Here is a 27,955-nt window from a genome sequence, read left to right on the forward strand (position 1 = left end):
ATTCTTTATAAAAATTCTCTTAGCAATCTGCCTTCCGTCATGTTTTCACACAGATCGAAACCTACGCTGCATGCTGTGCCTCCGTGAGACTCCTGCTAACTTTGCTTAATCCAGCTTGATTGAAACTTTAACATCCCGATTTGTTTTGTTTTCTGTTATATTGTAAGTACATTTGCATGTTCATAAATAAATAAAAAATAATAACCACATGTCTGATATGTCAAACTTGATTTGCATTGGAGTGGGTGGAAAACATATTAGCTCACTCTGATTAGATGAACAGTACGTCTTGGTGAGCTACCTCCAATCAGGCCACGGGAGACGTGTTTTAGACCCTTGATCTGGAGCTTCATAGTGTATTATTTACATAAAGACAGAGGAGGAGTCTGAGACTCTGACAGATATATAAAGAGTGTTTGTGTCAGACTGAACAACACAAACGGTGAGTTACTGTTTTATTCTTCATTTACCTCACAGAACATTCAGACATTTATACAACTTTTGGAGAATTAAGAAATGTATATTCCTTTCTAGATTAAACAAATCTATATCTGTGAACTACTGAGTAGAGATTCAGAAGATGGAAGTAAGTTCATCTGCTTCTTTTATTCTATCAATTAATCTAAAGTCCTGATTTATATTTAATAATTTCACTTTGATTTCATCATTATAAATTGTGGAACACTGAAGACTAAAAAATACTGTTTAATGTTATTTTTTAGTATTATTTTTCTTTATTCATTTTCGTAATAATTTCATAATGTATTTGTCAAGTCAGAGTATGTTGTACATGTGTGATGAGCAGAGATCTGGGATGAGTTATATATTTTGCTTAGAGGTATGCAACGTTCACTGAGCAGAGATGTTCACTGATGATATCCAGTGCTTAATTTGAGCCGGATCCTGTTCTGGAAAATGTCAGATTTTGGATTTTTGCATTACGGTATTTGTTTTTAAATGATCCGGCATTAACAAGTCCATTACTTGGTGACAGTGTGTGCATGTGAAGACCGAGCGAGCGCGGGTTTATGCAGATGTATTTGGAGGTTATGTTTTGCTATTGGCCCTCAACATATATATGTTTTACCAATCAAGTTTAAAATCACTCTCATTGGTTGGTGTTTACTGCTTATTGTTTTGTGCATAGTAAGCTGCAGAAATTTTGGAGAGAATGTATATACCTGACGAATTATAATAGAAATATGTTAATATTGGCTAAATGTTTAAAAAAAAAGTCAACTTTCATTTTTCATGTCCGCAAGTAAAGTCTGTAAGAACTGATTTTCCTGTTAAAAAAACTCACCCTGCAATAACGCCATAAAATGCACCCTGGACAGCGGACAACAAAGGCAGAGCACAGAACCTTGTACTGCCCAAACTTATCTCATTGTTCCCCTGTTTGACTTCAACTCATCCCCCCTCTCCCTCCTCAAGGCACTGAAAGTTCATTAAGAATGTCTATATATCACATATGATGTATCTTGTGAATATGTTGTTTTTCCTTTTCATGTTTGGTGTCATTTTAAAGGGCACAGTGCGATTGGTAAAATGGTCTTAATTTCATTGCAGTCATTGGTTTAATGAGAAAGATTGAGAACTTAGGAGAATCCTGTATCTCCTCTCTGGCGGATATCTCTTTAAGATATCTCAAGAAACCAGGTGCTACCCCCCTGGGGTACATGGATTGGCCCAAACAACTCTAAACAACATTTGTATAACCCCTGTTGTTCTGGTCTGGTATTTAAGGTGAGGGGACAGAGCAATCTTTGGGAATCTTTTACCAGGATCATTCCCCCACAGTAATGTTTCCGTATTTTCCTGTTGGAAAATCCTGACACATTACTGTGTGTCTTTGTCAGGAAAACATTACTTACTTTTAGAGTAATCTTTGAGTAAATGATGTTATGTCTTTTTGAATTGGCTTTTAATAATTTACTTCTGTAATTGGCATGATACATTTTTACCTGACAAATAAATGTTAACCTTGATTTATTCTGCATTCTTCTGAAATCATTATTTCCAGTAGATTAATGTGTAGTCTGGTGTTTCCGCAAATCTTTGTCCAGGATAGATCAAACTGAAGGCACTTTGAATGGACCATGGGGCACATCTTAGGAGACCTTCTGATTTCTGACTATTCCCTGACTTAGCATGTTGTATGCTACAAATATTATATAAATTACACCTATGGGTCTGTAGTGTGCGACCGCATGGGGTAAAATATTTGTACTACACCCTCTGACTATTTCAGGACTGGCAAGTTTGTGATCGTGAGCGCGCAGTCGCGACGTGACGTCTCAAAGCGACACTAGGTCCGTAATGAACGAATATTGAAAGTATGGGATAATCAGAATAATCAAAGATCTAAATTAATTCATAATCAATATTTATGAGTATTTTCTAATCAGAAATACGATCTAAATTTGATTATCATTTGAAATTGGAGTCAGATTACGCATAGAGCTGAAGTAATACTAAAACTAGGTTCCAATAAATTAAGTGAACTTCACTGGATCGCTGAAAAGACATACACGCTTTAAACCTTCGCCAGGCTGTTGGATTCCGTCGTTGGGCCAATGGATGGTCCTTACAAAGTGGTGACAGTCCCTCCGTGATTCTCCAGGTTGTGAGTGTCTTTTCAGCGAAATATTGGGACTTGCAACAAATAAGAGAAGTAAGATGTCCTTCTCTTTCTTCAGCCGTTTGGTAAGTCAATTCTCTTTTGCCTTTTAGAAGTGTTGAGGGAAAATTCAGACGCACCTCATATAGACACATTTGTAGAATGGGTCGGCATACCCAGTTAGACCGGAGAACGCAAAATCTGGTGGGGCTTGAGAATTAGATAAAACCACATATCAGGGACATGATAGCGGCAGCGTAGATGAGAAATGACATCCCTTGCTTTAACTTTACCTCCTTGTTTGCCAAAGCAACAAGTGATGAAACCTAAATTGGGATAACATCATCCAAATTTTATTCTGGTACTCAACAGAGGGTTGAAACTAAAAACTTAAATTCTGAGATAAATAATGTTGTTACATTTAATTATTTGCTTTGCTGCAACAACATTGCAATAATGGAAATAAGAAAATGGTCATGCTAACTTGTGGGAAAATCTTGTGATTTGATGAGCTAAAAGATAACAAGTTAAACTGTCTCACTTGAATCCTTTGTGTGTGAAGTGTAAAGTTGGACAAAACAGTGCAATGCAATTAGAATATTTCAAAAGAAATTATTTGAGAAAATGATCTCCCAGTCCTAGAGAACAGCTGCTATGCAGAAGTCCTAGGCTGAAATTTGGAAAATTACGCTAAATTTTACAACTGATGCATACAATATAATGACAATTATTGTGTTACTAGAGGCTTGTAACCAGGCCTGATAGTGTCAGAGGACATGCACAGCTTGTCCTTATCTTATGAGATAATTTAGACAAAGACCACTATGAATTACATCAAAGTAATCATTGTTCTTTGAAAATCTTTCAATAGTGTCAAAAAGTTCATGACTGATGTCCCAAATATGGTTTAAACAACACCATTTAAGGCTCAGTTTTATAAAACATAGCTTTTAATTTGGTTTTATGTCAGACTTTGCAACCACTGCATTCTTGTATGTTTTTGAGGTCTCAAAAGAGACTGACAAAAGCAACAAACCATAAAACAATCTTGGCGCCCTCCATGAGACCTGTTTGTCCAACCTTTATTTCATATTCAAATAAGATTCTTAAAAGAATGCAACTGATAACATCTCAGCCTAAAATAAGATAATTGTGTCCAATTCTAAATTGTAGTCACAAAAATCTTTAAATTGAGCAATGATTTGACCCATGTTTCTCAATTCATGCAGTCCATTGAATGTTCACAGCATCAAAGCAGCTGTAACTGGTTTCCAGTTTGTGTTGTTGCTGTGTACACAATGCTCATGCCAGCACAGCTGGAGCTGCAGGGCCAATCACCTTCTAAAAGATCAGTGAGAAGATAACAAGTCAGTTTGGACAAATTACTCAGTAAAAACCCCCGAGACCAGTAAATAAGATTGGTATGATTTATACAATTTTATAAAATATAATTTATATTATGACCAGATTGTAATATATATTATATTGTAATGGCCAAGAATGGCTTTAATCTCGTAATGATTCAGCATTGGGTTGGAAGAGGAAAGAATGTTTAATGAGAATTAAAAGAATCAGAATGTAGAAAGATGGTACGTGTATGTAGGGAACAAGAAGGAGGAACACTACTAGTGTTGGGAGGAATGAGATAATAGATGGTTAGAGAAAGTATTGGTAAGAAAGGAAACTGAAAGGAAGAATGAATCAGAAAGAACTTCTTTACCGTCTATTTGTGCAAAAATCTTTAATGAGAGAAATTACAATGCTCAGTAAATACCAACTAAAATGATCAACCTGATTACCATGTCTTAAATATTCATCCAAAGCCACAGGATGATTTAATTTTGATCTAACAGATCTTTAACCCAGTAACAAGGGGAGGTACAAATTTAAATTTTCTCTTGCAACAAAACCACAAACGAAGTGGTGCAAGTGTTAAAAAAAAACTCCTCTCTGGGAGCTTCAGCTCACATGGAATCTGATCAGGGAAGGTATTTTACTGGACATGTAAGAACAGTTGTGTGAAATGTAAACATCAGGCAGAAAATCTACAGTCTTTATGGACCACAGAGATCCAAATGGTCAAGAGTTGAATGGCACCATAAATTCCAAAGGCTAAAACAAACAAGCACAGCACCACACCTGGTGATCTAATTGCTCTAAACACAGATCTGGCTAGTGTAAATAAACATCATCATGTAAAGAGATTTCCCTAGCAGACCTGAGGGTCCTAATGCTCACAACACAGCAGACTGTGTGAGTTTAGATGCAATAGCAGTCAGATCTGACCATTATCACGGTTTAATTGACCTTTTCTTTACTAAAACATGATCATGATAATGATGCATGTCTTTGTAAACTAAAACAAAGTTTCTTCTAATGGCGTAAAATCTTAACAGATCAAAGCCATCAGTAACAACTGTCTGGCAAAGGCAATCAAATAAATATTGAGATCGACCATCTATCTTAAATGCAATTTGTATAAAGGCTCAAGATTAAACTGTGTTTTCCTCTCTAGGTCTATTTCCTTACAGGCTGACAAATTACTTTCTTTAGAACCAGATTCCATAAGGGTCTGGTCTCGCCTGCCTTAAGCAGGACACACAACTTTACATGTAGGAGATGGGGGTGGAGAAACTTCAAGGGGCCGCTCACACCTCACAACACTACAGAAGTATGTGGCCTCCCCGGTGTAGCATCGGAACTAAATTATGCAACACAAATTATGGTAGGATAAAACACCACCCATCTCCTGTACACAAACATACACAATACACACCATCACTATGGCAATCTTAGAACATCTCTACCTGGCATAGATCATAAGACTATCCAGGCCAAAATTATTCACATCATGCAATACATCATTTACCTTCATACATATAGGACAAGGAAAATTATTTTAATAATTTCTTTTCAGCATTACAGTCTTCAAAACTTCCTGTATGTAAATACTGTGCTGTGCATAGGACATGCATGGCTGTGGTCACACATCGATTGATTTAAATCCACATAAAAAAAAAATCTTATTGAGACCTATTAATCAATGCAACTGGTCTTTGGACAAAATATTTATTATGTCCAGTCGTTAGCGTTGTTGCAAACCAGGAGGGCCCCCTAGTTTCCAACAAATGACTAATGACGATAAAAAATGATCTAAACAGCTAAATCTAAAATGCAGGCATTTCTATTTATCAACTATACAATTCAGACCTGCACTATTGAGTGTGACCTAGTCTGTACATCAAATGCACAGAGGATAATTACAAAAGTTAAACCAGAGAATTTAAATCTCTGTTTCTATACATTTCATTCTCTAATTGAATCTATTAAAACATTAAGTTTCATTGATGATTTGCACTTATAACAACTAATGTAGACAATTTTATAATTATGAAATTGTGTATTTCCATGTTTAATTATGTGATATACTCTAATTACTCTAATTATGCATACAACTAGTAAATATACTAGTTATGGTGACTTTCTGCTACCCGTCCTTGATTCATCCAGACCAAGTCTAAATCCCACTACCAGATCACTGCGGTAGTGAAGAATTTGGTGATCAAATTACACATGTTCATTAAATATATGATTTTGAAAAAGAGACCATATTTACCACTCGCACCTTTGACTTTTGGGTTTCATATTTTTGAGTACATCATGTTTTGTTATCTTGTGTTCTTGTGTTTATCCAATAACTTTTCCTCATCTTACAATAACCACAAATACATCAGTGTTCAATTATTGCATGGTCATTCAAAAGTTGTTCAGGTGTCTTACACGCAGTGGAGCGTCATCAGTGAAATGATTCCTTCAACAATGGAGTTCTGATCTACCCGGCAAATGAAACCTTCTGCTTGAAGGTGACCGAGGACTTCTCAAATGGTCAGTTAAAACATCCTAGGGAGGACAAAGATGTTTCCGCAAAGCGTTATAATGACACTTTCCAATGACACTTTCTGATCATGCTGACCAAAGCAAACAGACTTGATACAACGAGATCATTCTACAGACTGAATACCAACGCAGCCAAGTGCAGGTGGAAGCGAACCCGGCCAAGAGGGTCATGACACCCTGTCCAGCTGCTGCAGCATCCACGAATTCTGCCACGCTTTCATTTTAATGTTCAACCTGTCTTAATGCTGTTATTTCAGGTGACGACTGGATTCCTGCACCAATCGACTAACACTGCAAACTACAGTGGTCAGCCCTATGAACACTCAGAGAATAACACTGAAAATGTGGCAACAGGAAAATGTCCAAAACATGTCCCCTTAGGCCTGATCTAAATCTGTCCCAAGGGGCCAGGGGCCGTCTGTAAGAACTGATTTTCCTGTTAAAACAAAACTCACCCTGCAATAACGCCATAAAATGCACCCTGGACAGCGGACAACAAAGGCAGAGCACAGAACCTTGTACTGCCCAAACTTATCTCATTGTTCCCCTGTTTGACTTCAACTCATCCCCCCTCTCCCTCCTCAAGGCACTGAAAGTTCATTAAGAATGTCTATATATCACATATGATGTATCTTGTGAATATGTTGTTTTTCCTTTTCATGTTTGGTGTCATTTTAAAGGGCACAGTGCGATTGGTAAAATGGTCTTAATTTCATTGCAGTCATTGGTTTAATGAGAAAGATTGAGAACTTAGGAGAATCCTGTATCTCCTCTCTGGCGGATATCTCTTTAAGATATCTCAAGAAACCAGGTGCTACCCCCCTGGGGTACATGGATTGGCCCAAACAACTCTAAACAACATTTGTATAACCCCTGTTGTTCTGGTCTGGTATTTAAGGTGAGGGGACAGAGCAATCTTTGGGAATCTTTTACCAGGATCATTCCCCCACAGTAATGTTTCCGTATTTTCCTGTTGGAAAATCCTGACACATTACTGTGTATCTTTGTCAGGAAAACATTACTTACTTTTAGAGTAATCTTTGAGTAAATGATGTTATGTCTTTTTGAATTGGCTTTTAATAATTTACTTCTGTAATTGGCATGATACATTTTTACCTGACAAATAAATGTTAACCTTGATTTATTCTGCATTCTTCTGAAATCATTATTTCCAGTAGATTAATGTGTAGTCTGGTGTTTCCGCAAATCTTTGTCCAGGATAGATCAAACTGAAGGCACTTTGAATGGACCATGGGGCACATCTTAGGAGACCTTCTGATTTCTGACTATTCCCTGACTTAGCATGTTGTATGCTACAAATATTATATAAATTACACCTATGGGTCTGTAGTGTGCGACCGCATAGGGTAAAATATTTGTACTACACCCTCTGACTATTTCAGGACTGGCAAGTTTGTGATCGTGAGCGCGCAGTCGCGACGTGACGTCTCAAAGCGACACTAGGTCCGTAATGAACGAATATTGAAAGTATGGGATAATCAGAATAATCAAAGATCTAAATTAATTCATAATCAATATTTATGAGTATTTTCTAATCAGAAATACGATCTAAATTTGATTATCATTTGAAATTGGAGTCAGATTACGCATAGAGCTGAAGTAATACTAAAACTAGGTTCCAATAAATTAAGTGAACTTCACTGGATCGCTGAAAAGACATACACGCTTTAAACCTTCGCCAGGCCGTTGGATTCCGTCGTTGGGCCAATGGATGGTCCTTACAGTCCGTAGCTATAAACATGACAGACTAATACACTAAAGGCTTCAGTTAGGGCCGTGCTGGTTTCTAAATAAGCAACCTAAATTGCTAAATTGTGCAGCTGCAATACACACACACACACACACACAATCAAACAAACACATACTGTATATATAAACAAATCTACATTGACACATTGTGTTCATGTCAAGTCAAGTCAAGTCAAGTCATCTTCATTTATATAGCGCTTTTAACAATGTAGATTGTCTCAATGCAGCTTTACAGAGATAAATGTATAATTTAACGTAAGATTGTTTTGGCTTTATAGCGGTTCTTTAATAAGGTTTAGTTACCTATGATCACGCGCGTGAACTCGGCAATCGACTACTTTGGACTTCAACCGAAAAACAGGATGTAAACAGGTATTTGCGCTGGCTTAAATAACATCATTTTTATACATATCTTTCACATCTACTGCAGTCAGATTCACTCGTGTTCACTCAGAAGGAATCACTCACATTTTCTGTGCACTTGTAATGACACATCAAGGATGTTAAGAGGCTAAAAGCAGGTTTAGTACTTGCCCCATTGAAGTCAACAGGGTGCAAATTTTAAAAATAGAATAACTCGGTGTAGGCAACACCGATTTTTGTCGTTGTTCTCTGTATTGACAGCACTCCAAATGTACAAAAAAATGACCGGAGTTCTCCTTTAAGGGCCTGAGTGTGCTCGTTGTACCACGGCGTTGGACTATTTTCTTTAATCTTCTTTAAGCGCAACGGAGCAACTGTGTCTAAAGTGCTGGAAAAGAGAGAGTTAAAAGCTTCTGTTGCAATATCAAGTTTTTCTAAGCTATCCGGGATGCTAAAATGATGAAACTGATCAGGAAGATTATTAATAAAGCAATCTTTAGTGGCAGAAGTGATAGGTCTAACATATTTGTAACATGGAGTCGGCTTTGCAGCCTTGGCTAAATGTAATTAGACTAGATAATGATCTGAGATGTCATCGCTCTGCTGCAGAATTTCAACGGCATCCACATCTATTCCATGTGATAATATTAGATCTAGAGTATGATTACAACGATGAGTAGGTCCTGACACGTGTTGTCTAACTCCAATAGAGTTCAGAATGTCTTTAAATGCCAATCCCAATGCATCTTTTTCATTATCGATGTGTATATTAAAATCACCAACAATTAGTACTTTATCTGCAGCCAATACTAACTCTGATAGAAAGTCCGCAAATTCTTTGATAAAGTCTGTATGGTGCCCTGGTGGCCTGTATACAGTAGCCAGCACAAATCTCAAACGTGATTTATCATTTATACTATATATTTTTACATTAAGCACTAACACTTCAAACGAATTATATTCGAAACTTGATTTCTTAGTGGTTTTGAAAATATTACTATAAATTACAGCAACACCACCCCCTTTGCGTTTCAGACGAGGCTCATGTTTATAACAGTAATCTTGCGGGGTGGACTCATTTAAAGTAATGTAATCGTTTTGTTTTAGCCAGATTTCTGTCAAACACAGCACATCTAGGTTATTATCTGAAATCATATCATTAACAATGAGTGCTTTTGAAGTAAGCGATCGAATATTCAGCAACCCAAGCTTTAGCATTTGCTCATCTGTATTATAGCTGTTTTTTATTTGTTGAACATCAATTAAATTTTTAACCTTAGATGGGTTAAAACGTTTTTTGGATTTCCAAATTCGGGGAACAGACACAGTCTCTATATGATGATAGCTAGGTGAAAGAGGCTCTATGTGATGGGATTTATCTGACCTTGGTGACGCGAGGCCGCTAGCAGACAGTCGGTTTAGCCAGTCTGTCTGCTTCCTGACCTGAGCCCCAGATTGTCATGTTTGAGCTCTAAGACTATGTGCCATATTACTAGAGAGAAGAGCAGCACCATCCCAGGAGGGATGAATACCATCTCTTTTTAACAGGTCAGGTTTGCCCCAAAAACTTTTCCAATTGTCTATGAATTCTATATTATGTAATGTAATGAATTCTATAATTGTCTATGAATTCATGCATGAGTTTATTGAAGTTTATTGTTGATTCGTTTCAGTTTAAATTGAAAGAAGTGACCCAAAACAAAGAAGAAAATAATTGATGCAAGTGCACAAAACATCAGCCACGTACAATATTCTTACATGATTTACTAAGTTACACAGTTAATGGAGACAAGGAAACCCTTTAACCTTAATTTATTTTCTTTCTGAGAAACACTGTAATGTTTCTTCAAATGTCTAAGACACACGTCTGATCTGCATCCTGATGGTTTTCAGACCGACAGCGAGATTCTTCTTCCAGTGGTACCAAACATCTCCAATGGCGTAATGGGTGGGATCTTCTCCCCATAAATACACACCGTTGGGGTTTGTACTGTGACAGGCTCTGTACCAAAATCCCCCGAGATACTGTTTGGCACAGTTCTTATCTGAAGCGTCTTGGTCTTTGTCAAAGGTGGAGAACTTCTGTCCATTATAGCCAGATAAAGAGTCGCCTGCAGAGAAGAGCATCATTAAATATATATATATTATCATCATATTTAGGTGAAGAATACTTCAGTGAAATCCCAAAAACTTTTGAAAATACATGAACAAGTGCACTCGAGTGAAAAGTGTCCTACCTGCTCCTCCATCCTTGAACCCTGAAACTTGCAGCTGATACCCGTCAGATTCAGGACCCACAGAGAAGGACGAGTACAGAGCCGAACCAATCCTTCCAGTGAAGTCCTCCAGATCCACTCTCAGCATGTACTTTCTGTTACGTGTCAGCTGGTACATGTTCTCCAGCCCTGTTCACACACACACACACTCACTCACTCACACACACACACACACACACACACACACACACACATGAAGAACATGTTCAACCAAACACTGGACATGAATATCAACACTTCTATCAAAACCATTTCTTGACACCAATTACCAATGTTTAAAGCTGTGAATTGTTACCCAGCCAGTATTCGCCCTCGGTTGCCCCGAATCCTCTCTTGTACTGATTCCACGGCCGATAGAAATTCACACTGCCGTCCATTCTCCTCTGAATCACCTGTGATGGGTTTATATAGAATATATGATTCATAATATATGTTCTGATGTGTGTTTGATGATCTAAAGTCACATTCGTCCATGTACCGTCCATCCTCCGTTGTCTTCATCTTTCCCATCTGAGACCATGTGACAGTAAACCCAGACAGGAATGTCTCCTGCTGGATAGATGGAGTAAATCCCACTGACTGTTTCTCCTGATTTATAGACATCAGAACAGTCGACCGGCTTGGAAACATCAGCAACACAAACAGATGCCGTGAAAACAGAGAGCAGAGCCGCGACACACACCGTCATCTGGAGAGACACAACTGATCAAGATCCTCATTTATAATGATCAATTCACACTGAAATTATAATAAAAGTAATACAGTTGCTGTAAATGCGGATGAACTTACCGCCATCGTCTCAATCTTTTCTCAGCTGATCACTGCAGATTATAATCAATGTTTTATTTATAAATCTGGAAGAAATCAAAGCAAAAATATCATCAGATTATTGTTGTTTGTGGTCATTTTTCTGAATTACACTGTTGTAGAAATGTCTTAATATTCTGTGAGGTAAAAGATGAAGAATGAAACAGTAACTCACCGTTTGTGTTGTGCCTTGTGTTGTTCAGTCACTCTTTATATCTTTTAGATTCTTACGCCCCTCCTTTGTGTTACAGAAGAAATTTATATTGCAAAACCCTTGATTCTTGGCACATAGAGTGTGTTAATGACATTTATTAAATTGCTTTTTGCTTTTATTTTGACAGGATATCTAGCTATAAATCGTTGAGTCACTCGCATCTTCAACTGAGCTTTTATCAGTAAGAGCATCTGGCCTTTCAGTCACTCTTGCACTGCACAATGTTGAAATACTAACTGGTGATAAGTTACATGGTAAGCAGGCTTGAAACGCAAAGTCATACAGTTTCCAAAAACTGTGCAAAAATTGTCCATCCTTATCCGTTTCATAGTGGTCACTACAGTGGACAGCTATTCAAAAAAACATTTTCTTGCGTATGCATGGGTTTTGATGGCACATCAACCTCTACAGTGGACCCCGGTGCATCATCCTGTACACTGCCACCAAGTGGCAAGCCGTTGTGTGTCGATTTTTCGACAGCCAGTCAGAAATCCCAAGTTGCTCAGGAATATCCACCCATTCCTTCTATCCTAGGAGACTCTTGCAAGTAAAAAAAAAATGTGGTGGCATCAAGCAATATCTAATGAGTCATATCACAGTTACATTTCCCAAGTATTTTTAGATTGGGAGAAAATTCTGATTAATCATCTGTATTTGTATTTGTGTTATTAGAATATAATTTGCATTAACATCAAAAAAGTAATGTGATTACATAATGTATGTGTTACGGTACATAGACACAGGAGAGGAAGATGGATGGTGAACAGTGATTTATTGAAATGCAAAGGTGCAGGGATGCGGTGAGCAGGGTAGAGGAGTCCAAAGAAGACACAGAGTAAAGGAAGACGCTGGAGACTAGTGATGTGTGTCGTTCGCGAACGAGATTCTTTGTAGTGAAGGAGAAGAGCCGACTCCCGTCGGGGAGAGACGAATCTTTATTTGGGGCAGGACTTTATTTGGACGGGCACACCATGCGGCCAATCACATGGAGGACAGACTAGTATCATACCATTATGTGAAAGGAGGAAGGGGGACACACGCTCCGAAGATAGCTAGGTTAGTGGTACACAGAACGACAGAGAGAGGCCGGTAGCCGGATTTAAATGCTAATGTTAAGACATTTGACTTTTTTTATTTGATTTGTTTGCTGTGGTTCTGTGTTCAATTGTTCAATTAAAGTTTTACTAAAATGTTAAATAATAGTAACTGTATCTTTTTCTAACGAAAAAAAATGCATAAAAAAATAAGGTTCTTATTAAAACACTGAATAAAAATTTGCTAACCAATAGACGTCGACCGATATTGTTTTTTTCAGGCCGATGCCGATCTTTTGAAATCCAAATGCCGATGGCCGATAAATGCTGCTGATTTATTTTGGACGATATTTGGCCGATATGTGCTTGTTTTTAACCTCTATTTGAAAGATAAAATGTAACACAAATAATTACTTAAGATAGACAAAATTTCTCAACCAAAACATTTATTGAACACTTGACCAATCTGCATTTTTTACACGTAAAGGTTGTATCAGCGATTTCAGGCCCAAAAAAGGCCCAAACATAAATTATCACCTTCATCTAATCTTTCCTAACGATCCGCTAGCTGCCCGCCCCATAAGCAGGCCACACAAAAACAATTGGTTTCACCAACCACTCAAAACCAAAATAAATAGTGGACAACCAATCACCGACAGGGGTGGGTATTGTGAGGTTTTGCGCTCGTGCACGGCTGCCTATGACGGCTGCACGCGAGAACCTCACAACACCCACCCCCTGTCGGTGATTGGTTGTCCACTATTTATTTTGGTTTTGAGTGGTTGGTGAAACCAATTGTTTTTGTGTGCAGATCTCAGAGCCTAGGCTGCCTACAGAGACGCGTTTTTTTGACGGCCTGCTTATGGGGCGGGCAGCTAGCGGATGCCCCCTCACAACATGGTCTATCCTGGACAAAGATTTGCGGAAACACCAGACTTCACTTTTAATCTACTAAAATAAATTATTTCTGAAACTTCAGAATAAATCATGATGTAACATTTATTTGTTAGGTAAAAATGTATAATGCCAATTACACAAGTAATTGATTAAAAGCCAATTCAGAAAAATACATGACATCATTTACTCAAAGATGACTCTAAAAGTAAGTAATGTATTCCTGACAGAGACATACAGTGGTGTGTGAGTGTGTTCCAACAGGAAAACACTGAAACAGCACTGTATGGGGGTTCCTGGTAAAGAGTCCCCAAGACTGCTCTGTCCCCTACTCTTAAATACCCAGACCAGAACAAAAAGGGTTATACAATGTAGCAAATTAGCTCTATGAAATATTAATAATCAATAATAACTGGTTATAATTGATTATGAATACTTGGATCAGTTAATATAATTAACTTACTGTCGTAAATTAATATTACAATCAATTAGCTTGTTTGTCCCGTGAACACTCAGGATCAATTGTTTATTAACTCTAAGAAATGTACATTTCTGGGGCATGGGAAATGTCTTTCTTAATTTACAGTACTACTAAGAGCAGTAACCAAGATCTAAATGATTAGTGACTCCAGTTATGAGCTTGAGACACGGACAACTTTAGACTTTATTAACTAGTCTAAACACTTAAACTACTCTAACATACACACATACATGCATACAGTTTACCAAGGGAAAAAGAGCTGAAGCAGAATACAGGAAAGCAAGAAGTTATAAATTCAGCAGATCAACAGCCTTGAGCAAACCATCAGTTTACTTCTAACACGCCCTTCTTTAAAGGGGTACGGATACTTAATGTATCAAATAATGAGACTAAGTTTGATACTTACATGTCTCGCCCATTTGAATTAAACTGTCCTGATGCAATCTGTTGAGGCTCCAGCTGATCTTTGCTGATGTGGTCTTGATGAGAGTGAACCAGTGGGAGTCAGAGTATCTTTGGTGAATGGAAAGACAAGGCCGCAGCCTGGCACAAGCTTGGGGGGTCCTTAGAGGCTTCTAGTTTAGCATCATCTTCACGTCAGCATTTCAGAAAGGGACTAAGCGAGAGCTAAAAGCTGATCAGTGACTTTAAAGCGTGAAGATGGCACAACCTCTGGAGGTGCAAGAGCCAATGAGAAGATTTCCCTTTGGAGGGAAATTTTACGACCCTTTGTGTTCTAGCAGGGCATTTGAATATGTACTTTCATTGGGTGTTTAAGAAAATAATCTTTAAGATTCTTATAATACTAATGCATCACAAAGTTAGCAACATGTAATGTAAATGAACAAATCGGAGACGAAGATTGGATTTTTAAAGACCAAACATGCCGCACATATAATGTTGGTTAACCATAATATGCAAAGTCTGAAACATTAACCCAATTGAGTTTACAAGAATACAAACGCCACATAAAAGGGAAAATCATGAGATGGGAAAATTAGATACATATTTACACATTTATCAAGTGGTTATATATAGAATATATATAGGATTAACAGTTTTTATTTCTCTTCCTCTGCAAGCATTTAAGTGAGAGTCACAGCTCTCAGGACATTCTTTACCGTCGTAAAACCCACTCTCAGTGTGTGTCCTGTAACAAGACACTGCGTCCTGCCAGTGTGTTAGCTTCATTTGGGAAATGTTTCACAGGCCTTATTTGGGAGAGTGAGTTTGCTGGATTATTCAATAAATAAATGAGCACTTCCGTGAGCACTTAACCTCTTAAAAAAAAAAAAAAAAAAAAAAAAAACTTCCCTTTCCCTTTAAAAACCTCGCTTACCGGGCTTATGCTACTCTGAATAATGCCTGAACTTCGTATTTTGAGCACTTCTTGCGTTGTTTTTTGCCTCTTCATGATGACTCGCTTAACTTAGTCCTAATCTGTAAGTCGCTTTGGATAAAAGCGTCTGCTAAATGACTAAATGTAAATGTAAATGAATAATTTCTGTGTGTCTGGTTGGTCCAGACGCTACACAAATATTGTTTAGAGTTGTTTGGGTCAATCCATGTACCCCAGGGGGGCAGCACCTAGTTTCGGGAGATATCGTAAAGAGATATCACCCAGAGAGGAGAAACAGGATTCTCCTAAGTTCTCAGTCTTTCTCATTAAACCAATGACTGCAATGAAATTAAGAAAATTTTACCAATCGCAGTACAAACATGAAAAGGAAAAAAACAACATATTCACAAGATACATCATATGTGATATATAGACATTCTTAATGAACTTTCAGTGTCTTGAGGAGGGAGAGGAGGGATGAGTTGAAGTCAAACAAGGAGACAAGGAGATAAGTTTGGGCCTTTGCTATCTGCTGTCCAGGGTGAATTTTATGGCCTTATTGCAGTGTGAGCTTTGTTTTAGCAGGAAAATCAGTCCTTACAGCCTTACACTTTTAATGCAATACTTTACTCGTTAGATCAAAAAGTAATCTGATTACGTAATACTTGTTACTTGTAATACATTACTTGTAACATTTAAAAAAATCTGATTACATAATGCAAGTAACTTGTAATGCATTACTTTACTCATATCATCAAAAACGTGCATGCGTTATGAACATGTGTTGCATGTTAATGCGTTACCCCAACACTGCTCATTTCAGATGAAATTGAAAACGCCCGATCGCTAGGTTTTCTCAGAGGAGAGCTATGTTAGAAATGTGTCCATCCTGAACATAATCATAGTTAACAGCTAATAAGGGTATTTGGACTCTTTGGACCCTTTGGACTCCCAATGCTCCACAGTCTGCTATTGCTTTTTAATTTTATCATCACTTTTTTTTCCTTTTTCCTGGTTTGTCATGTTATTCCCTTGCCCTTATGTGATCCTATCATGTGCCTCCTTGTTTCATGTGTTATGTTTTCATTGTTTGCTTATTCACAGGTGTTAGTCATTAGTCCTTGTTTGTGTGTGTGTGTGTGTGTGTGTGTGTGTGTATATATATATATATATATATATATATATATATATATATATATATATATATATATATATATATATATATATATATATATATTACTTTTATTACACCACACAATTAAAAAAGAAAAGTAAAAAGAGGAGGTTTCCATCTTTAAAAATATTATTTATTTTTTCAGATCTGGACTTCAGATAGAGGCATCCAAGCATTCACAGTACATTTCTGAAGAAATTAGAGTTTCTTCTCATTGTATGTGGTTCTGCTCTATATGGGTTTTGGACTTGGATGGGTTCTAGTGAAAAGCTAAAGAGCTAATTACAGATCACATGACCTCCAACTTTGCGTGTGAATGTTTCAGAACAGATACTATTCTATTATTTGTTTTTTATTTTATTTTTGGTCTCAGCAACAGCACACATTTATCCACTTTATTTTCAGAGAAAAAATTTTTTTTCCTTTACAGCAGTATGTAAACAAATGCATGTTTTGTACACACATATACAGTGTTGTGAAATTTCAGCCTATGTACACAACAAACATCAGATCTACTGTACATCAAACCATTGAGGATGTTGACCTGTAGATTTTCCTTTGAACACGTCATGCATTATGAAAGAAAAGCACAACATGTTTGTTAATGTATGTTAAGATTAATTTCCCCAAAGACACAAAAGCCGGCCGAGGAAAAACACAGACTTTGTCTAAGAACACGTAGAATGCTGTCATGTTAACTTTAATGTTGCAACTAAAATATTTTGTTTTTAAACTACAGAGTATAAGCTAATGAATCCTAATATAATATCAGCATTCATGCATATTGATGTCTCTTCTCTTTTAACATAGTCAGAATTTTTGGCAAATAATTAAGTAATTAAAAAACTAAAAAAAACGTACATTTTCTGTAATGTGCATATTTTATCAGCAAAAGGCCTTTTTGATCACAAAATGGGTAAATAATGACAGCGCTCACTTTGCATTAAGCAACAGATTCTATCTAAACTATGTAAAATTAGCAGTAGCAATTTTCTTTGCAATCAGTAATAGTAGTTAGATGCTATAGGCCAGGGTTCACCAATCTTGGTCCTGGAGGGCCGCTGTCCCTGCAGAGTTTAGCTCCAACCAGCTCCAACACACCTGTTTGAAAGTTTCTAGTATGCCTAGTGAAACCTTGATTAGCTGGTTCAGGTGTGTTTAATTGGGGTTGGAGCTAAACTCTGCAGGACAGCGGCCCTCCAGGACCGAGATTGGTGAACCCTGCTATAGGCCTACCTAGTGCGCATAGAGGCATATGCACCTCGTATTGTAAAACAGTATGCAATAATAATATATTGAGTGTAAATTATTATATTTATTAAAATTATTAAATGGATGCTACCTTATTGGGACAATAAAGATACATTAATACATTACGTTAATCATTCAGAGTCCTGAAAAACAAGTGAACCGTACAGTCGCTCCAGTCCAGCAGGAGGCGGAAATGCGTCATCATGTGTTGCTGTGTGAAACCGCGAGCAACCCGCGTGTGTAGTTCTGTTGGTAAAACATATTCAGCCCGTGTGTGTTTATCGTGTTTTACATCAATGATGTGATTTTACATTATTGTGTGCTTGATGATGTTTAGTACCGGAGTACGAGGAGAAATCTGAGAAAGATCAGCAGCTGAAGGTAAATGTCTTAAATGGAGGTAATCTTATTATTTATTGTAATACCTGTTCGAAAGCAAAAGTCTTGTTTATATACCGGTATATATATTTTTGCTGTCTTGGGCACTTGTTCGTCTCTAAATTTACCTTTTTAAAACTAGATTTATAAGTTTTTGTTTTGTAAAGGTGGCATTAAAGTTGTCTGGAACAATCAAAAACCATACTTGTAAAGGTAAATGATGGTAAAACTCTTATGACCACTTTAAACAACATTATTGTGGTCATATGACAGCAATGAACTTTACCAGTTTACACTAAATTGAAGAAAGTTTGTTGTCAACAACAGCTATATACTGACATTATTATAAATGTTTGACCATTCACTTTAAGTATTTTATTGTGTGAAAATGATGACAGAAAAACTGTCTTTGAGATGAAATGAGGTATGTAATATTTGAAGAAAATAGAGTAAAAGTATGGTAAAACCATTTTTTCAGTAGTTTAAGAAACACCTAATCAAATGCAAATTCTCTTTTGAGTTTATTATAAATGTCTTGTAATAAATATGATGTGTTTGTCTTCAGATGTTGACCATGAGAGGGCAGATGGATGTGATCTGCAGTAAATCAGTAGGAACTGATCTGTCCATGCTGGATATTGAGGATTTCATCACTGAAATCTGTCAGCTGAAGAAAGAGGTGGCGTCACTGGAGGCAAAGCTGAGAGAAAGAGGAGACAACCCCAACAGAGAGGTTTGAGCCGCTCATCATTTCATCCTTCAGCTCAATCAAACCAAAGTTTTGTTAGCTTCTCACTTCTTATGCCTCAGTAATGAGGCTAATATCAACAGGTTGTTGTTTATTTGTGTTGATCTATGATGTGTTTGTCAGGATCTGGAGAAGGTTTCAGTGTGTGCGAGTGATGGGACAGAAGCTCAGGATTCAGTCTGGAGATCCAGAGACACACAGGACTCAGAGCTCAGCCTCACTTTACTGTGTTATACTGACGCTCAGGATCATGGATCCACTGATCAAACCTCTGACTGTAACGCTGGAGAACAGCAGATGAAGATGTGCTCCGTCACACTGGAGGACTGCAGGAACCTGATAGAGAGACGAGGAGAAGAAACCACAGCAGAGGAACAACAACAGAGCCATGAGGAGGAGGAGGAGGATGAAGATCAGAATGATGATGATGATGTTCAGGATGAAGATGAAGATCAGAATGATGAGGATGATGATGAGTTTATTCCTGCAGGTGTGTTTCTTTCATGATCTTTTGTTGTTTTTCATGACACTTGAATGTGATTCATTGGTACCACTATCATCTCAGATAATAGGGAACGTAATGGCAGACGATAGTAAAACTGAACGATTTGAATGAGAAAAAAAAATCTAATTACAATGATAATAATAAAATCCCAATGTTCTGTTTAACATGATAAATACAGTTTTCTCTCCTCTTACCACTTCTGGATGGTACACCGGAGACCTGCATAGCATTCCTAGATTTATTTATTTATTTATTTATTTATTTATTTATTTTGCTTGCTCTGCTTTGATTGATCAGTTTGAAACAATATCCCTCTCTGAGCTTGTGGATATAGTCCAAAATATTAAAGGACCGTTCACACCAAGCACGATAACTATAACGATAACTATATTTGCGTCCACACCAACGAATGATAGCAGTCTGTTTATTCTAAGCTCGCGCTGCAGTTTCAGTTGATCACTCTATCCTTTTTAAATGTCTAAGGGATGAAGTCGGCCTTAAAGGAGAACTCCGGTCAATTTTAACAATGAGCTCATTTTTTTGTAAATTTGGAGTGCTGTCAATACAGAGAACAACGACAAAAATCGGTGTTGCCTACACCGAGTTATTCTATTTTTAAAATTTGCACCCTGTTGACTTCAATGGGGCAAGTACTAAACCTGCTTTTAGCCTCTTAACATCCTTGATGTGTCATTACAAGTGCCCAGCCATGTGAGTGATTCCTTCGGAGTGATCACGGGTGAATCTGACTGCAGTAGATGTGAAAGATATGTATAAAAATGATGTTATTTAAGCCAGCGCAAATACCTGTATACATCCTGTTTTCGGCTGAAGTCCAAAGTAGTCGATTGCCGAGTTCACACGCATAGGTTTATCATGCTTTGATTGATCAGTTTGAACCAATATCCCTCTTTAAGCTTGTGGATATAGTCCAAAATATTAAAGGACTGTTCACACCAAGCATGATAACTATAACGATAACTATAACGATAACTATATTTGCGTCCACACCAACGAACGATAGCGGTCTGTTTATTCTAAGCTCTCGCTGCAGTTTCAGTTGATCACTCTATCCTTTTTAGATGTCTAAGGGATGAAGTCGGCCTTAAAGGCACCGCCTTAGATAGGCTCACATCATCCCTCTCAGATAGGACTGTAAAGGTGATGATTGGATGCTGTGGGATACCCCAAGGCACCCTGTTGGGACCCATTTTATTTTGTCTATTCATGATCCCTTTGAGGAGCATGAGGTAATATAATATTTGTTATTTGCTTTTAAAGGTAACATATTATGCCCCTTTTCACAAGATTAAATCTATGGTGTCCCCAGAATGTGTCGGTGAAATTTCAGCTCAAAATCCCCCCCGATCATTTATTATAGCTTGCCAAATTTGCCCCTTTTTGGGTGTGAGCAAGAACGTGCTGTTTTTGTGTGTATCCTTTTAAATGCAAATGAGCTGCTGCTTCGCCTCCATTCAGAAGAGGGCGGAGCCTTTACACAAGCTTCAGATTAGAGGTCTACATGGGTCCAAAAATTTGTGCCCGAACCCGAAGAGACACGTAATGTGCTACACCGAACCGACCCGGACCCGTCTATTATTTGAAAGCTGGACCCGAACCTGTGTAGATCCGAGAAATGCCATAAATGTACTACCCTGAACCGACCCGGACCTGTCTATTATTTCAAAAGCTGGACCCGGACCCGTGTTGATCAGAGAAATGCCATAAATGTACTACCCTGAACCGACCTGTACCCGTCTTACCTAATTTTAGTAGTCGTCTCCCTTCCTTGTACCTGACTCACTGTGATGCATTACAATCCTCCAACAAGAGAGTTCTGTACATGTCATTCCTCTCGTTATTTCAAGCTTAATCCACTCATTATTTCAGCTTCAAAAGTCCACTTGATGTCACAGTGACGGATGACAAAGGCGACTTTGCAGATTTCCATTTCGACTCGAGTTAACTTGCATAATACGTTTTGAACTTTTGAACTATAATAACGATTGCTCGTTCAGTGCCATGGCCGCTGACGTCAGCATTATTTATTTGCTATCATCTCTGTGCTCTCTGCGCCGAGTCTGACCACCAAAACTTTAAGATTAAACAAGACGGTTCATTATCATTATAATAAAAATGGGAGAGTAGTAAAGAAGTGTTTGGAGAAGCGTAAAGCGCGGATTGGCGGAATAAGTCCCGTTCTGGTTGTGGTCGGGTCTCGGGTCCTCGGGTCTCGGGTGCTCCGTGTAGACCTCTACTTCAGATACTCCGGCAATAACAAAACAGGCCAATCTCACTCATCCAGAATCTCAGAAATAACCAGTAGCGAGTGCAGCCTTACGGAGAGACTCAGGAAGAGTTTCACTTTTAGACGCACCTTGACGTTTCTGAATGGTTATTGGATACATTTGTGTAGTTGTTGTGGAGTTACATTGATGCATCTTAACGCCTTGCATGTACCATCATGTTTAACTTATACACAAGTTGTCACAGTTTCCTGAGGTCTTTATAAGACAGATTTTGGTCAGATAGTGTTCAGTGCTCATCTTTGCAGCAACGACAGAACAGTTTACATGCTTTGCTTGAACTTTTGCCATTGCGTTAGAACTGGTTACACTGTTGCCGCTTCCGAAATGGTGGCACCGTGGGTGGATTCGTGCGGATTCGGTATTATTATTACGAATATTATAATAAGATCCTCTTCCTACATATTTTTTAACATGATTGCAGAGAGAGGCTTACCAAAACAAAGTTACTGGGTTGTCACTTTTCACGTTTTCTGGGTTGGTAGTAGGGCTGTGCAATTAATTGAATTTCGATTTCGATTTCGATTTTGGCTCCCAACTCATTCAAAAGTGATAGACCTGCAGGAAAATTAAAATACTTATTGAAGTATTATCTGTTATATTATTTATTTTAATAGTTCAAAAAGTACAATAAATGTTCAAATTTCAATTTTTTAAGAATTGTTTTTTTAATAAATGCAACACGTTCCCAAAGTCATGTGAAATAATCGTGTTACATAATCGTGATTTCAATACTGACCAAAATAATCGTGATTATGATTTTTTCCATAATCGAGCAGCCCTATGATATGTTCCCTTTAAAGTTTAAATGGTGTACCATCTGTCTGAACTTCTTAGCTACCAGCGTCATCTTGGACTCTCAGATCCACTGATAAATTTCACTTACATATACCACGCTCTCGCCTAAAGTTTAAGGGGGATCGTACTTTTATGTATCTGATAGACAGATACTGAATTTATAATTTTTTATAAGTAAATGATTCACTAATTCTATTTGAGTACCTTTTAAAGTTAGACATTTTATTACCCTATTATTTCTTTCAGGTGAGGACACTGGTTCATCTTCTGATGGAGAAACAGTCTCGACATCAAAAGAGCAGCTGAAGGTCAAGAGTTTCTCCTGTGTCACCTGTGGGAAAACATTCAGCTCAAAGGGAAGTTTAGCGAGACACGAGAGAACACACACAGAACAGAAAGACTTCACCTGCAAGAGATGCAACATCAGCTTTCCCACCTCAAAAGAGAAGAGACGTCATTCAAAAGAGCACGTGACGAAAGAGTTTCACTGTGAACAGTGCGGGAGGGATTTTTTAAATTCTTCAGGTCTAATAAATCATGTAAAGACACACAGCAAAAAGCTTTTCCACTGTAGTGAGTGCGACAAGTATTTCAGCACTAAAGCACGTCTTGATGCTCATAAGCGAATCCACACGGACGATAAGCTTACCCACTGTAGTGAGTGCGACAAGTATTTCAGCACCAAAGCGAATCTTGTTGCTCACAAGCGAATCCACACGGGTGAAAGGCCATACAAGTGCCCTCACTGCGAGAAGAGTTACAACCATGGATCCCATTTGAAGAAGCATGTGCGCGTTCACACCAACGAGAGGCCGTTCCAGTGCAGCGACTGTGGGAAAACCTTCACAAACTCAAGCAATCTGCATGTACACCAGAAAATACACTCTGAGGAGAAACCGCATCAGTGTTCACACTGCGATAAAAGTTTCCGTCAAAAATCTCAATTGACTTGCCATGAGAGGACTCACACCGGAGAGAAACCGTACCTGTGCTCCTACTGCGGGAGGAGCTTCATAACTCCGACTCATTTTAGAACTCATCTGAGAGTTCACACTGGAGAAAGACCGTATCCCTGTGGCGTTTGTGGGAAGAGTTTTAGTAGGTGTGATACCTTAATAAATCACCAGCGGATTCATACGGGAGAAAGATCGTTCAAGTGTTCTCAGTGTGACAAGACGTTTGCTCGGTTAGACGTCCTGAAAACTCATGAGCGAGTTCATACAGGAGAGAAGCCTTACCGCTGCTCCATCTGCAACGAGAGATTCGCTTATTTAGGGGGTTTTCAGACCCACCAGAAGAAACACGCTAAAGAACAAACTGCTCCAGAATCATTGTAAGGAGCTTTCCCACCGAATTAACGGTTTCGTAGTTACTTTAAGTTGGTGGAAGTATTCACTTTTGGGCATGTTCGCACCGCAGGAACTAAAGCGAACACCGATCACCATCATGGTGACCTTAAGCGAAACTCGATAATCATTAACTTCTAAACCTCTGTTAATTCTAAATAATATTTTGTATTTGTATAATTTTACTATTGTAGACGTCTGACAGAAATAAAGCCAGTCTGGTTAGTAATAAGTGAAGCTGGTAATGCTGTTTGTGGAGTTGTTTAATCCTCCTCTGCTGAGATCTCGAGAGATTTAATGTCTTTTTTTTTGCAGTTGATTTCGAGGCTGAGGCTGAAGTCAGTTGTAGTTCTTAGGTAGGTAGTTTTCAGACCAACCAGAAGAAATATGCTAAAGAACAAACTGCTCCTGAATCATCATAGTGTCTTGGTCTGTCAAAAAGGCTTTATTTCTTCAGTTGCTTTCATCATTCATGCCATGTGGTATATCACAGTATCATTATAAAAATTATGATTTAAAGACATAATCTGACTTGAACCATATATCATACAACAGTTGAGTTTGATATCTGAGCAGTGTTCCTGTAGTCTAGATATTTAGTCTAGCATCACTGGGTCATTTCACTGTTTGTACAGTATTACAGACCAGAGTATAAGTTGTGTTATTTGTGCCTGTCATTTTTTTCATATGCTTTGGAATATTTTAATTTTTGGAGTAAAAGTGTATGAACTAACTGGCTTAAAGTCTGATGTTACTTATGATTAGAGACAGATTTGAAGTAGAGCTAAAGGTGTTACTGGGTTGAGGTCAGGACTCTGTGCAGGCCAGTCAAGTTCCTCCACACCAAACTCGCTCATCCATGTCTTTATGGACCTTGCATTGATTGATACAACCGACACCACAAAGCATTGGTGGTGTCGGTTGTATCAATCAATTAATCAATAAATTTTCACATATTTCCAGGTGGTGCTTCAGGTGTTTATTGAGCAGAAGACGTCAGGTCGGATGTCCCACACACCCTAAAAAGTGCACTAACACACTCTACATCAAAACAGAAGGTCAGTGAGGAAGGGAACAATGAGGAAATCAGGCCAAGTAAATTTAAGCTAATGCACGCTGCATTTTAAGTTCATTTACAGTAGGAAACAAGGAGTGCATGAAATCATTTGACAAGTGCAGGCTCCCTGTGATGATTGATGTACCTGTATGTCCCATTGAAATAATTGGGTGTTTTTCTTTGAGTTTCCTGGGTACACTACTAGTGTTTTCTCCCTTGGATGAATCTCTTCTGTTCGCATTATTCTCTTTTAAGTCCTTTTTTGGGTAAACAAGTGGCAAAATTCACCAGTAAAATTAAAGTATTGCCACTTAATGGTAAAATAATAAAATAAAATGTATCTGAAGTCTCTTTTACACAGAAGCATACATCAGAGAGACATGAAACATGAGCTCTAAAATACAGTATTTATTCCATAAAATCATACATATTCATTTATGCTTGAATAAAGTCTTTCAAAGTTGATTGGATTAAAAAAAAACATTATTATAAGCCCTCCTACTTCCTCTTATCACGTATCATGTTCATCTTCATTCACATTGGTCTCAACATCCCATAATATGCTTCTCTTACGTATGTAAATATTTTTTAACTGGGAACATTTTATCTGACTCCCTAGACTCTTGCAGGCCTTCCGACCTTGACTACAGAAAGGCATTATTCAAGTTGTTTTTACACAGTATTTGCGGATTAAACTAGAAAAATAAAAGGATAAAAAGGGCAATATATCTGAGTCTGAGACTTCTACCAAGAGTGTTATGTTTACATGATGTGATGTTAACATTCAATCACTTTCTCCTCCTCCCATAATCCCTCTGTCAAAAGCATCACATCATATATTAAGTAGCAATAAAGATAAAGAGTCTGTTTTAATACATACAATAAAAATGTTGGTTTACACACATATATCTTTCATGATTAAAAGTTATGTAAGGAAATCTCTTTACCTCATGTAAGATTAACGAAATTAATATATAAGCAGTGGCCTCGATTGAATACCAGGGTTCGTATGGTCATGAAAAAGCTGGAAAAGTCATTTGATTGCAATTTCTGGGCCTGAAAAAGTTTTGAAAAAGTCACGTATCCTGTATAAAGTCTGTATAATAGAATATATGTTTAATCAGGGCCTTAATTTCGCCCCGGAATTGCGTCTATTGCACATAGTTTTATGCAGGTTTTGCACTTAGAATGCTGGAAATTCCCACAAACATTTATTCACTGTAGCATGTAGGTTAGATGAGTAAATTAATCCACATAGTCAGAATATCAATCAAATTAGTTATTTGTACCAATCAGATTTTAAACCATTCGGTACTCGCATGCTCTGTGCACTCTTCACATTCAAAGCGCACACACGTAAAGTCGCCTCGAAAAAAGCTGCCCAGTACAACATTAAGTTATTTTTTACAGCGTATTGCACTTAAACGCCAAATACACACAAATGTTGTCAAAATGCCTGTCTTGGTGAGGATCCTTATAAATAATGTTGGTTATGTCTTAAAGGAGAAGTTCACTTTTAAAATGAAAATTCTGTCATCATATACTCACCCTCATGTTGTTTCAAACCTGTATGAATTTCTTTCTTCTGCTGAACAGAAAGGAAGATATTTAGAAGATTATCAGTAACCAGACAGTTTTTGGGTCCCAATGACTTCCATAGTAGGAAAAAAAATATCCAAAAATCTTCTAAATATCTTCCTTTCTGTTCAGCAGAAGAAAGAAATTCATACAGGTTTGAAACAACATGAGGGTGAGTATATGATGACAGAATTTTCATTTTAAAAGTGAACTTCTCCTTTAAGTGGACATAAACAGTTGAGAAAGAAAACGCGTCTATCAGTATATTGGATCTGTGCATTAGGTCTTAAAGTGACAACAGCCTACTTTTCCTGCTCCTGTCTGTCATTAATGTTAATCAAACAACAGAAGACAAAGAGAATATCACTCACTGCTCTTGACTGAATAATTTATGTTATTTTACATTTTGATTACTAAATCAAATAAAATGTTCCTAAATGAAATTCAGGCCCTGGTTTAATAGATAATATTGGTTAAATAAATTACAATACTTAGATTTCAGTCACATGACGTTTCGTTCTCTGCGTGGTTTAAATGTCTGGCACCGTCGCAGCTTGCACTTATCAAAACAAATAGCAAGCAAACAAAGAGCATTAATAGTCATTAATTTTAGTTAAGAGATGCTATACATTTTTAACATGGGTTTTTATTATTTTACAATGCATACATAGACTTTCAAGGAGCATTAGGTCATGAATATAAGCATAGAAAGTTATGGAAAAGGCATGGAATTTTATTGTAAAAATGTGTGTCATGAACCCTAATAATATTTATCTAACAAAGGAGTCCACTGGTACTGTGATGAACAGGATTTATACTTCGGTCGCTACATTGATGATGCTTTATACAGTATTTCCTGTTGTCAATGATTTAAAAATTACATAAAGCAATACAGTATTTAAAATTGTATAATATAACAACTTTCTCCAGTCTGTTCTTGTGACATGCACCACTGTAACACCAGGCCTGGTTTTACAGGCATTTCATTGCATTGAATTCAGTTCACTCAGCAATATCTACCGCAGTGATTCATTTTTATGCAAACATACACACATTTTATTTAATAGAATCGAGCAAACTTGTGTTTATTATGAAACTGTTGCTTTTTTGTCTGTCTTG

The 27,955-nt window shown here is 37.6% G+C and overlaps 3 protein-coding genes across 4 annotated transcripts in view; 2 read left to right on the forward strand and 1 right to left on the reverse strand.

The window, feature by feature from the left end:
- Positions 1 to 551: 551 nt before the first annotated feature.
- LOC307154780 (microfibril-associated glycoprotein 4-like) overlaps positions 552 to 27,955 on the forward strand; it is a gene marked incomplete at its 3' end in the record, with an annotated part of 64,178 nt that continues 36,774 nt past the window's right edge. The window contains exon 1 of the mRNA XM_079864866.1: positions 552 to 586. Coding sequence (XP_079720992.1) covers positions 581 to 586 — 6 coding nt within the window. The 5' untranslated portion in view covers positions 552 to 580. The remainder of the gene's footprint in view (positions 587 to 27,955) is intronic.
- Positions 10,505 to 11,951, reverse strand: LOC307154437 (microfibril-associated glycoprotein 4-like; the record flags this gene model as incomplete). Its single annotated transcript, XM_079864384.1, has 6 exons — positions 11,909 to 11,951; positions 11,716 to 11,780; positions 11,405 to 11,614; positions 11,222 to 11,318; positions 10,888 to 11,055; positions 10,505 to 10,761 (listed from the first exon to the last, which is right to left on the reverse strand). Exons 2-6 carry the CDS (start codon positions 11,719 to 11,721, stop codon positions 10,505 to 10,507), a joined length of 738 nt encoding a protein of 245 aa, XP_079720510.1. The 5' UTR covers positions 11,722 to 11,780; positions 11,909 to 11,951.
- On the forward strand, positions 18,324 to 25,162 carry LOC307154424 (uncharacterized protein). 2 transcript variants are annotated; one of them, XM_079864355.1, is made up of 4 exons: positions 18,324 to 18,520; positions 19,064 to 19,231; positions 19,370 to 19,736; positions 23,102 to 24,932. In XM_079864355.1, exons 1-4 carry the CDS (start codon positions 18,515 to 18,517, stop codon positions 24,190 to 24,192), a joined length of 1,632 nt encoding a protein of 543 aa, XP_079720481.1. In that variant the 5' UTR covers positions 18,324 to 18,514; the 3' UTR covers positions 24,193 to 24,932. The 2 variants fall into 2 exon arrangements, with proteins under 2 accessions (XP_079720481.1, XP_079720482.1); XM_079864356.1 differs by having other exon boundaries at positions 18,331 to 18,501; positions 23,102 to 25,162.

This window comes from Squalius cephalus (assembly GCF_949319135.1).
Source record: "Squalius cephalus genome assembly, chromosome: 2".
Lineage (NCBI taxonomy): Eukaryota > Metazoa > Chordata > Actinopteri > Cypriniformes > Leuciscidae > Squalius > Squalius cephalus.

Excerpts from the sequence above, each read along its gene's own strand:
- LOC307154424 (XM_079864355.1), top strand. Across the intron at positions 19,232-19,369 it reads GAGACAACCCCAACAGAGAG|GATCTGGAGAAGGTTTCAGT; the intron begins GTTTGAGCCGCT and ends TGTGTTTGTCAG. Across the intron at positions 19,737-23,101 it reads TGATGAGTTTATTCCTGCAG|GTGAGGACACTGGTTCATCT; the intron begins GTGTGTTTCTTT and ends TATTTCTTTCAG.